The 11,910-nt window shown below is 39.0% G+C and overlaps 1 protein-coding gene across 1 annotated transcript in view; it reads left to right on the forward strand.

Annotated features, from left to right (window-relative positions):
* URI1 (URI1 prefoldin like chaperone) overlaps positions 1-9,793 on the forward strand; it is a 42,771-nt gene extending 32,978 nt beyond the window's left edge. Inside the window, exons 7-11 of the mRNA XM_082319756.1 lie at positions 3,050-3,230; positions 3,809-4,076; positions 4,644-4,786; positions 6,439-6,700; positions 9,025-9,793. Of these exons, the coding sequence (XP_082175882.1) occupies positions 3,050-3,230; positions 3,809-4,076; positions 4,644-4,786; positions 6,439-6,700; positions 9,025-9,213 (1,043 nt within the window). The 3' untranslated portion in view covers positions 9,214-9,793. The remainder of the gene's footprint in view (positions 1-3,049; positions 3,231-3,808; positions 4,077-4,643; positions 4,787-6,438; positions 6,701-9,024) is intronic.
* Positions 9,794-11,910: the final 2,117 nt, after the last annotated feature.

An 11,910-nucleotide genomic window follows, 5' to 3' on the forward strand; every position in this document is an offset into this window, starting at 1 on the left:
TCCTTATGTAGGATTAATACTCCTTATGTGGAACTGACTAAATTATTTTATTTCACTATATATTTTACATTAAAAAAATGCTTCATTCAAATTAAAAATTACTAATCTGAAGGTAAGAAGGATTTTGTCCCTTGGTTTCACTATGGGATGCTGTGATATCCCTTGATAGCTGTCAGCTAAACATATTTGGGGGATTTTTTTCTTTGAAGAGTCTACATCGGGAGTTTGAAGTTTTCTAGAAGAAGAGAGGCAGAAATAAAATAGGCTGGCTCCTGGAGAGAGAACTAGAGAAGAAATTTTTTGCATCAAAGTGTGAGTTTTACAACAGAAGAAATACTAGAGAAACTCAGGCTCTGCCTGTTACGGTGGAAGTATGTGAGCAGTGTCAGCAGGGAGGGGAAGAAGTGTGGACATGGATGAGAAATAAACGGACAGTGTAAACGTTGTCATCCACTGGGGCGTTTCACTACTGTCGGTGAAACAAATGTGAAAACAATTCCAGCATGCAGGTCTTGCAAATGTACTGAAGCAGATATTTCCTGAAGATTTCTGGAGAGGACACTGGGAAACAAAGATAGTTGTGCTAAGGAATTGGATAGTTTCTGTGCTATCTGAAGTGGTGCTTGATAGGTAAGACTCAGGCAAAGTTGGAGGAAGAAGTAATTTTACAATCTGAAAATAGCATCACTTGGACATTTTGAGAAGGAGTGGTAGTTTGTGATTTGCAGAGGGCTAAGCTGGGCGGTTCGCTGTTACATTTTTCTGGAATAAATCACAATATTCTTTATATGCCAAGGCTGACTAAGGGGGCGTCTCTGCTATGGGTAGATGTCGTTGCAAAATAGGAGTACCACCATTCTGAGAAGTGCATCCCATTGTAACAGTGTTATTACAGCAGCATGCTGTAGATGCCAGGTCAACCTTTGTGCAGCTTTTTATTGTATCCTAAACTTTCATTATCGTTATTGTCCTCTGAAATAATCTTAATTTTTGCTGAAAATCTGTAAGTGGGAATTAAGTACATTTTCTATCAGCACTGATCTGTACCGAGAAAGAGAGAAAAGTAACTAAAAGAACAACTTAGCAATTATTTTGAGGCAGGCTGGGCTTCGTCAGCCTAGGAATTGGTTTTGTTTACATGGAAATGGGCTGTATCTCTGAGAAAGGCAAAACCAAATATCCTCAGCATCTCATTGGTTTGTTGCTGACTCTCCATTTTTCTGGATTTTAGTATTTCACTTTTTTTGGTTCGTGTGTGAAGTTAACGGTGGTGCTTTGTAGTAACAGTGAGTGAGCACAGCGGATATTGGAGCAGCAAGTGGTTATCCTCTGTTGTCTTTGAGATCTGACCTGGTTTCCTAACTGACAGAAGTTTTGTTAGAATTAGGAGGGAAAACCACTGGCATGTTGAAGCGCTGGCAGTCAGGAAGCCGTGTGCTTACCTTGGTAGTCAAGTCAGCAGTTAATACTGAAGGGTAACAGAAAGAAATCGGGAGGGCACAATCTGAAAATCAAATTGAAATAGATTGTTAACTAATCCTTCCAAATTTTATTTATTAATTTTGTAATTATACCAAATGAAATCCTCACAAGCGACTCTGATTGCTTGGCTTACCTCAATTTATATTCAAATCTCAATAAAATACATTTCAGCCTTTTCTTAATGAGATGATGAAAAATGCTATCCTGTGGAAGAGTAGGGGACACACATTCCAACATTACTTAAAGTCACCTGTTTGCTTTTTAATGTTGCTATTGAATTTGTATTTAACTCGGGATTAAAGTATAAGCTGACATATTTGAATAAGAATATCTTTAAGCCACGAGTTCTTAAAATTTTTAAAAAATGGCCGCACAATTGGTTAATAGAGATTTTAAGACTTGAAGGAAGCTGAATAATGAAGACATTGTATTACTGTTGATTAGATGCACAAAGGAGAGTTTCATGAAGACCTGTAGAGATACTGGAGTTGCACTGTACAGACAGCATGCTGGGTGTATTTGTGGCAGTGATGGAAGGGGAAGGGTCCTCGCTCCTGTAAAGAGGTGCAGGTGCTGCCCGGGGGGTGCTGATGGGAGCTTCCCTTGGGATCCTGCCTGGCACCGCGCAGAAGCAGGCGGTGCCCCCGGGAGCTGCCGGTCTCGGGGAGAAGGGGGATTAAAGCAGCAGTCCTGCCCTTCAGGCAGACAGGGCTAAAGCATTAGTATTGTTGGCAGGTGGTTTGTTTCCTATGTGCTAGACAGCACTCAAACAGGAGAAAGTATTCCCCATCCACAATGGATGCACCATTTCACTAGGTAGCAAAGCTTTTAAATGCCAGCAAGAACTTGTCGGTGACTACCATTTACTCACAAGTGTATATCTCGGGTCACCTCTGAAGCTTTAAAGGGGTTTATATTTATTATTTTTGAAAGGCAGGTTTTTGTATGCTTTTCAGAGTGAGTCTCTTACACTTTTTCAAAATAAGTGATTCATAGTGACTGGATTTTGGTCAGATTTTCCAGATGACTCTGGAGATCGTTTTATAATGATCTTCATTGTAAATTTAAAAAAATACAACCCAAAACAAAAAGACTCTGCTCTTTAAATATAGGTGACTTTGTCCAAAATGAGGTGAAGTACAAACTAGGTTTGCTTTCCCAGTTAATAAAATGTGCTATTAATGGGACGGTGAGCAAATGTCACATTCACATGTTGGTATCTATCAGAGCAAATCCCAGTCTACTGTTTGGCACAAGAGGTAAAAAAACCCCATGTTGTAATAAAACTGTCATAGGATCAGTGTCTCCTGCTTTGTAAATAAACATCTCTGCTTTGCCTTGGTATTTCTGTAGCATCCGGAGACTATTATCCAGTGCTGGTGCTCTGGTTCATTGACAGTTTCGCTTAAACAGTTAAACAATAATTTGAAATGGAAAATGTTCTGCCCATATTCCGTAATTCCTTTGTGGTTTCTTTTTCCCCCCAATGTTTTTTTTTGGGTTTTTTTGGGGTTTGGTTTTTTTTGTCAATTGCTTTAGTAATTGCATCTTATTTTTTGTTACACAGGAAAATACCGAACTGCTCACAAACCTCATTCAAAGCCAAAAGTATCAAACGTTTTTGAGGTAGATTTTCCAGCAAATGGAAGTGATGCAAAATCAATGGGCCGTTTTCAGTCAGAGGAGGAACTGTGGGCCCGCTTAGAAGAGCTGGAGAGACAAGAAGAGATACTTGGTGAACTTGACAGGTATAGTACTGCTGTAGCATGGTCAGGTTTGGAGTTGAAAAAGCTTTAGGGGTGTGATGCTGTTTGTATGCAAAGGGTCTCGCCACAACTGCAAATAGCTGACTAGAGTGATGCAGTTATAATAGGTGGAAGAAGGGTGGAACATTGACAAAGTGTGCACTGCAAGGCCAAAAAGGTGCTAAAACCTGCCTCTGTGCAACCATGGCAGCCCAGCATTGTAGTATTTTTTCTTTAAGGTGATAGAAAAGGGGGAAGTAAAATCCGTTTCCCACAGGCTTGGAAAATGCATCGTTTACAGTGTAGGAGTTACACATTCAGTGTTTAATGACATCCTTAGATCTATTCTGGTCCTAAAGGAACACATGTTATTAGCCAGAATGTCACAGTTTTGGTATTTCCAGTTGACATGGAAAGGATGTAGTCATTCTTATAGAGTAGAAAAAAAGTTCCACAATTTGGCTAAAAATATAGTACCTGGGTAAAGAAAACTATGTACAGACTTGTTCATTATTTTGTATGCCTGTATCTCTCAAGAGTATGAATTGCCTCAGTTCACTTAGATATTTTTCATTTCATAGGATGCCTGATACAGTTGAGACAAATGGAGAAGATACAACCTCCTCTGAAGAGGAGAAGGAAGATAAGATGACAGATCTGAATGGGGCGTATAGAGCAGAAGACTGTATTACTCAGGGCAACTTCCATAAAGAAGTAACAAATGCAGAGATGTTTGGTGGCCAAGTTAATGGCTCTACTTATTACCACAGTGATGATGAAGATGACATAGATGTTGGAGATACCTCTGTTCCAACTATTTTTTTCTCTCACACTGTTGAACCTAAAAGGGTTTGTACTTTACTGTTTTCATCTTTCTCTCAAGAGATTACGTAAAACATATATACCATATATAAAATAGAAAATTTTAGATAATGTAGATAATGTAACTGTAGGTGACGTTTATTTGGATTTTTTTAGAATGCTTGAAACCCGCTGTTTAAATCCTGCAGTTTCAAATATGGTATTAAAAAATGATCTTCAAATGTATACCTTGCTGTTCTGCCTTCCGGCTGTTGTAAAAGATAGAATCCTGTCTAGGAGTTTAAAATGACTTTTTACTTGACTTGAAATTGACTGTTGAACAGCTCAGCTGTTGAGCAGAGTTTAAATAAGCAGATTGTCATACATTATATGCAAAATCTGTGCACATTAGTGCAAAGAAATGCCCCAGCCTAGTGCAAGTGGTAAAGAATAAACAGTTCACACTATGAATGTTACCATTCATACATTTGTTTAACTTATCTGTGCTTCGTAGTCCCCAGCTGCTTGGATAGGAGAATGTCAGAAGTCAGTTGATCTGCAGCCTGGTGATTGTTGATTTTATGGTCTAGACCATCATTTGTGTTCAATTTTCAGGTAAGAATAAACACAGGAAAAAATACTACTTTGAAATTCAGTGAAAAGAAAGAAGAGGCCAAGCGTAAAAGGAAGAACAGCAATGGCAATGGCCATGCAACTCCAGAACTGCCTAACATCAAAACCCCAGCAGACATTTACCGGTGTGTAATTTATAGCATTGGCATGTGAGCTTTCCCCTTAGCAGACCTTCTCTTTTCATTTCTGTTCACCTATAGTATGAAACCGAGCCTACTATTTCCTGAAAGAAACAGCTGGAACTGAATTTACTACTTAAAAATGAAAGTTTGTGGCTTCTGCATGGTTGCCATCCTTTCATATTGATAAAACATTTCTGAGCTTAAAATTCCCTTTTCCAACTAGCAATTCATCATTTATCTACTTTTTTGGAGCTTCTGAAACTGAGGTAAATTTGCCAGTACATTATAATCTGCATAAAGGAATACAGCAGTTTGCTGTGTGTTCTGGTTAATTGCATGTCATTTGCTTCTGTGTTTGTTTTCAAACATAACTGACCGGATCTGTCACTTGTAATAATATTCCTTTCCCAGTTACTAATTGCGGGTTTTTGTCTCTTCCTTCCAGTATCTTCAGAATGTACTCAGGTCTTTGCACAGTTTCTCTTGCATTCTCCCTCCCTGACTTCAGTCCATCGCTGTCTGTATTCTCTGTAGAAAGAAGTGCTCCCCTGTAGAACACCCACACTCAGAGAGCTTGAAAAACAGTGTTGGGCTTAGAGGAGCGTATAAAATACTAAACTAAGGTGATGGGAGAGTTAAAACAAGCATTTAGGTTGGTAAAGTTGGACACAGACACCTATTAGATTGGTTGATGAACTGCTTGTGAAAATCACACCGCATTTGTATGTTGGTGTATTCAGGCACCTAAATATCTTAAAAAATGTGTCACAAAGTGTGAAAAGTTAAAACCCATCTTGTAATTACATTTGCTGGGGCTGAAGATGAGGTAAAGGATTCTTCCATGGTGCTCTCCCTGAGCTCTGCAAGGGAACTCCATCTTCTGTAGAGAGATACAAGTGTTCCCATGAGTGCCTGATGAATAAAGCTGTTAAGAAACAAGTAACCCCCTTAAAACTCATCCAGTCATTGGGCTCCTCCTTTATGTGTTTGATAAAATTGGCACTGTCTCTAATGCCACTCTTTCTCCTCCACCCACCCTTGACTTCTTTAAGTCATGGAGATGGAGTACAAACTGTAGGAAGAGGCCTCTTTATCAGTTTACAGTCTGTTAATGCTTGAAAAGTGTCTTCGTGTTGATCCGATCTTAAAAGCTGATTTTTAAATTTTTTTTTCTTTTTAACTGAAAGCAGAAGATTATGGCACTTGTCAGGAAAAAGCTTCGTCCTTCCCATGTGCAATGAATGTTTCAAGTATTTGTTTTTATATTCTACATTTGACAAGGACTTCATTCTAGAAAACCTTTCGTCATTGTGATCTGCTGTTTCTCTTTACGGAAACAACCCTGACAATTGTTTAGTTTACCTTTTTTCCTAACTTTTTTTAACTCACACTATTCTGTTTTAAGAGCTATACATTTTCTGCTGAAAGAGTGTACCAACTTAATGCTTGAATAAAGGGCATAAGTGTTTGCTCTGCAGAATTGATTCTTGTACGTTGGTAAATAAAATGCCTCTAAAGGTACAGTATTGTAATTCTGCAGCGAAAAGTTGGAAAAGCACGTCATAATTAATTTGTACAAAAGACAAAGCAAGATCACTGTAAATTTGTCATCTGATCCTGAAATGGTTTATTAAAGCTAACATTTTCCTTTATAGAGTCTTTGTTGATGTTGTGAATGGAGAATATGTCCCTCGTAAATCAATTTTGAAGTCTCGAAGCAGAGAGAACAGTGTTTGTAGCGATACCAGTGAGAACAGTGCTGCTGAGTTTGATGACAGACGAGGAGTTCAGAGGAGTATTAGCTGTGATGAAGCTACTCAGAGTGACAACAGCGAAGGCATACTGGAGGAAGAGGAGGAGGAGGGGCAGCAGCAGCAGCTACCCAAAAAGCTTCCTCCCTCTTCAGGGACAAGCGAGGTACAGTTTTTAATTAATTATTGATTGTTGGCAGGGATAAAAACGAGAAATCTAATGACTGTAGTTGCCTATACCATCAATTTGATTTCTTTGAAATAATTTTCTAACTTCTACCTAGTTTGCTTCAGAAGGACATTATCAGGTGACAAGCTTCTGTCATACGCAACCTAGGGGCGGAGGGGAGGAGACGAGTCAAGTGGCTTCCCTGAGACCCGAAGCTTTTCTGTAAAGATCTGACAAAGTAGTCACTTGCTGGTGTTGCTGAAACCAGCATCATGTCGGCTGGGTCATCCTGAAAATTTGACTGCAGGATACAGAGCAGGATTAAAAAAGAAAGAGAAAAATCTATGCTTCATAGTTGATGAGAGGGAAGAGTTGATTCTCCATAACCTGTGATGCACAGCTACTAGACAGCTAGTTTCTAGGTGGTGGTTTTCAGTTTTAAACCACACAAATATCAGCTGAGTTATTATTTGGACTTGCCAAGCGTAGAGGAATTGCCCTGTGGAAGGAAGCATTACACCTCTACTCATCCTATGCCAGACTAGGGCCATTAGTGATCCCAAACAAATCTGTTTTCACACGTTTGAAAAGTTCAGGGCTTCATCATAAAGGAAAGAGACTGTACGACGTAAGGGAAAATGTACAGTTGCTTAGTGACTGGATGAGTACAAGAATTAAATGTAGCTGCTGCTCTGAAATTCATGGCATAGAGTATTCTTCATTTTTATTTTGTAAGAACTTAAACTAGTTTTTTTTCAAACTAGATGAAACTGAGTTTCCAGTAGTTCCCAATGCAATGGGAAAGTTCAATGAAAACATTATTTTTAGAAAATTTTTTTTTACAAGAAATTAATTCCTTATAAAAAGCTATTGTTTATTATCATTTTTCATACAAATAGCTACAGATGAATCCAGGCAGGATGTGAAGATTCATGGTGGAAGATCCATCTGTAGAGTTAGCACTTCATGTTGTATACTTTCTGGAATATGTTTGCTACATTTTTATAAAACATCTAAGTACACTTTAGATGTTACCCATTAGTCCATTTTCTGAATATGGCATGATTATTCTCTACAATATAATGTATTTTCTCAGTAACTGAAGGAGAGTGAGCAAAACACTCCAGTTAGACATGCCTTCTTAAATGCTATTTTGCTTTTGGTTGTTTTTATGGGTGTTTGAAATACATTATTTCTCCATTACCATTTGCAACACACTAACTTTTCTCCCTTCTGTTTCTGATTTGACCACAGTCATCTTAGGTTGTATTTTGCTTACCTGTTTTTGAAAATGAGCGTGGCGTTAGAACAATGCAGTTGTGTACAGGCACAGCTTTAGGCATATTTTTGGCTATTGGAGCAGAAAACAAAAAAAGACTGCTTTTTTGCAGGTCCTGCAAGAAAAGAATAGCTGGTTTGTTTTGCTTTGTTTTTCTTGGTAACTGAGTTACGAAAAAGCAGAACTAGGCATAGTTAATAAATCTGGTGTGCATTCCTTTGTGCCCAGTATGAGCATCAAACCTTGGATGTAAACTGCTTCCCCTTGTCCTTAGGCATTCTGAATTTTCTATTTTCCATACATAGTAGGGTGATTTGTTCTTAAATATGTTTATGAAAAGTAGTTCTGAGTTGCTTTTTTTCAAGTGTTGTCCAAGAATCACGGTCATTTCTTAGCTAAGTTAAAAAGGATTAAGTCATGTAATCAGCTGCACATAAATTATCATTTTTAAACATTAAATGTTTTTATTTGACCTTTTATAGGGAGAAGTAGTTGGAAGCAAGTTTGCCGTTCTCTTAAGTATAAATTGCTTTCACCATTTTTTGATCATATTTGGTAAGGAGAAAAGAACAAACAAAATATGTGCTTGCCAATTTGTATGCAGTGTGTCAGCTTGATGCAATTAGAAGATACTAAGTCATAAAATATGACGTATGATGGAAATGCTGACATACTCCAACTTTGCAAAAATCTCTCCGTTTCTTATCCAAAATGAACCTATATATTACATCAGCTGTTTTATTTCTTGAGCATGTGTCAGTGAGGAAGCAAATTTTTAGATCATTGATGCAGTAGGAATGAGATTAAGTAGTACTTTTAAGACACTGTCTTTCATTCAGTCATCTTTGAACAAGCTGTATTTTGAGGTTAATTACGATTTGGTTACTTATGCAAGGAACAGTCATTGATTTAAAGATATTTCTTTACTTTTGATTAAGAGAAATAACAATCCTAATCAGGCTAATATAGGGTAATGACCTTATGGGCATGGCTTCACATTTGCATTTTATTAGCTCATTTTGAGCATTCTCTTCTCTTGTAGGCATTTTCCGGAACTGTTATAGAAAAGGAGCCTTTGTCTCCCTCCCTAATACCACACCCAGTCATTGCTCACCCAGTCCTGCCTACCATTCTGGAGCGAAAATCAGAGGAAGTTTTGTCCGAGGCACCAGAAGAAACTACAAAGAGGATTTCAAAATTCAAAGCTGCCAGAATGCAGCAGACTAACTAGGTCCTGCCTCGCCAGCCGAAGTTGGAGTACTCATGCCTAGTTTCACATTTGTTGAGATTACGTAAAGCTATATGCGTGACACCTAGCTAGTTAAAGGGTGTCCTGTGTTAATTTGGCATTGGTTATCTTTTAAACGTTTATTGGCAACATTAAAAAAAAAAGTTCAGTGTTTGAACACTTGCGTATTCATCTTATTTTGTCGATTTCCCTGTGTGCTGTCAGCACCTTTGTATGTTTGCCTTATGATAGCAGCACTTGGGTTCTTTTTCAAAAACTGTTCCTTACATACATTGTTTTTGTGTTTAAACCTAAATACAGGCAGTTTTGTGCCAGCTGTGATGTTCTACATACCATATGGACCATTTTAAGGAAACTTTTCACATTTCAAATAGATTCACCAATTATATTGCATTACTTGCTTTAGCATTTTAAGACACACTTGTATTCACATTGCTGTAGGTTTTGCAACTAGGTGTCTGCTGAAAGTTTTTTTCCTTCTTTCAAACCTCTCTGATATCTCACTGTACAGATCTATAAAACGCTGGGTTCATGTACATTGCAGGGAAGTTTCTTTGATGGAAAAGGGTATTTTGTAAAATTAAATTTTCAGTAAAAAAGCTGTGAAAGTTGTGTGTTTTTTGTTGCTTTACTACTAATTTGGAAACAACACGGAGAGGTTTTTATTTTGAACTTGCATTTCTAGCTTGAAGTGTTTACTACCACATGGACATAAAAGCAGTCCATTCTCTTCTGCCATTGTGTTTTAACCTCCTGCTAATGAATGTCCATGGAAATTGAATGCTCTTAAGGAGAGAAGCATAAACTCAGACTCTGATTACAAAATCTCCTCGTTCTTTTGTATACTCAGAAAACATTGTAATTGTCTGGGGAATGCCCAGAGGGAGTCGGCACTAAGGAAAAGTATCTTAATGCTTCAACTTCATTTCAAAACGCAACAGCACTGCAGCACTTGGGGTACAGTTTTGTGTGTCCTTGACTGAGAGCAGTGCTGGCTTCAGGAGTCCCTGCCCAGCAGCTCCTTCCCGTCCTCTTGCCACCCCCTCCCCTGCTGCTGACACAGCTTTTGTTGGGGCCACCCCTTGAATGATAATAGGCGAGGGAGCTGTGTTTAAAAAACAAACTACTGGGTTTGGGTTTGGTTTTTTTTTTCCCAAAGTTGTGCGTGGTTTTTTTTGAAGCTAGCGAGTTTCCTAATCTCTTTCTCAGCATGTCTGTATCAGCAGTTGGAAGGGTAATGCATTGAGCAAGGAGAAGGGAAAACATTGGTGGAGGGCATGGGGAGCTGGAGTACCTTAAACCGATGTTACTCTCCAGCTGACATCAACAACCCACAGCCTAAAAAGTGAGGCAAAAAGACTTGAGAGGCGTAAGGAAGGATTTGCTTTTGGCTGCAGTTCTGTGGCTTTGTAAACACACAGCCTGAGAGCCACCAGCATCGGGTTTTCCAAATCTTGGCCATCGCTGAACAGGGCATCAGCTAATGCCCTTTCCTCACCTTCCCCTAAAATAACGGCGCCTGGCGCTCGTATCCTTTGCTCTCAGATCGCAGCAGATTAGCTCCTAGTGCAGCTTCGTGCATCAAAACAGAATCACCAGCTCCCCCTTTTTCAACGCTTTTTTTCTCTCTGTGCTTAAAAGGGAGGTGGAGGCATTGGGACTTCTTTTTCTAAGGTGACTTTTAAAAAAGGCTGCACTCCATCTAACTCTGATGTTCTCTGCTGTGTCTTTGGGAAGGTGGCATAGTTCCATGGGAAAGAAATGCTGGCCAAGTTGTGTGGCAGCCAGAGGGCAAGAAGGGGCCGATAGCCGGGGTCCCTGCCTGGGGGAGCAGCCCACCGAAGCCACAGGGCTGCATTTCCACCGCGATACGGGGCAAATTTTGTTTTGCTGAAATAAAAACGGAAGGGAAAGTTGTGCAGCCCTCCCATGCCCGAAGCTCGCCGGCTGGGAGAGGGCAATCTCCGTTTTAAGCGGATCCTGAGAATCCCGTTGAAAGTGTTAATGATTAACTTGATTCATGCTCAAATGCGGATTTTTTTTTTAAAGCATATTGCATTAGTACTAAAATAAGCCATCAATGCCAGTCCACCCTCTATTCACGGCTAAATATTTAAAGGAGGTTATTTATAGCTTCTTTAATGAATTCTTGGCTAAACAAAATGAAATTATGTCCTAGAAAAGTAGAAGCTATTTTGTAACCAGAACAGTGCAACTGTAAAATATAGTTCCATGAATATGTATTTTAAATAACAAGGGGTTGAGATCCAAGACTACCAGACATGGGTAATTAGAGGGAAAAGGAGAGAAAGAAGGAGAGAGAGAAACCCCTTTAAAAAGATTTATTTAGATATCTTCTGAAATACTTCCCACTTCTAGTTACTTCAACAAAACCAAATGCCCCTTGTCACCATAGATCAGTTTCAAATCAAAATTAATTCTTTGCTTGTTTTCTCTTTCCGCCCTCCCCTTTTTTCACATCCCTGCTCACGGGAAAAAGTAGGATAAATGCACCTTGGGTTTTAATGAATTATGGCCTCGGTTCAGGGAAGCATCCTTACTCAGGAATGCACTTTGGCATGTGCTTATGTCTCAAAGATTTTGCAAAGAAGAATGGATTTAACCACATGCTTAAAACTAAGCACATGAGTGTTTTCCCTAATAGGGAGCCTGAATGTG

This window comes from Platalea leucorodia (assembly GCF_965183815.1).
Source record: "Platalea leucorodia genome assembly, chromosome: 8".
Classification (NCBI taxonomy): Eukaryota; Metazoa; Chordata; class Aves; order Pelecaniformes; family Threskiornithidae; genus Platalea; species Platalea leucorodia.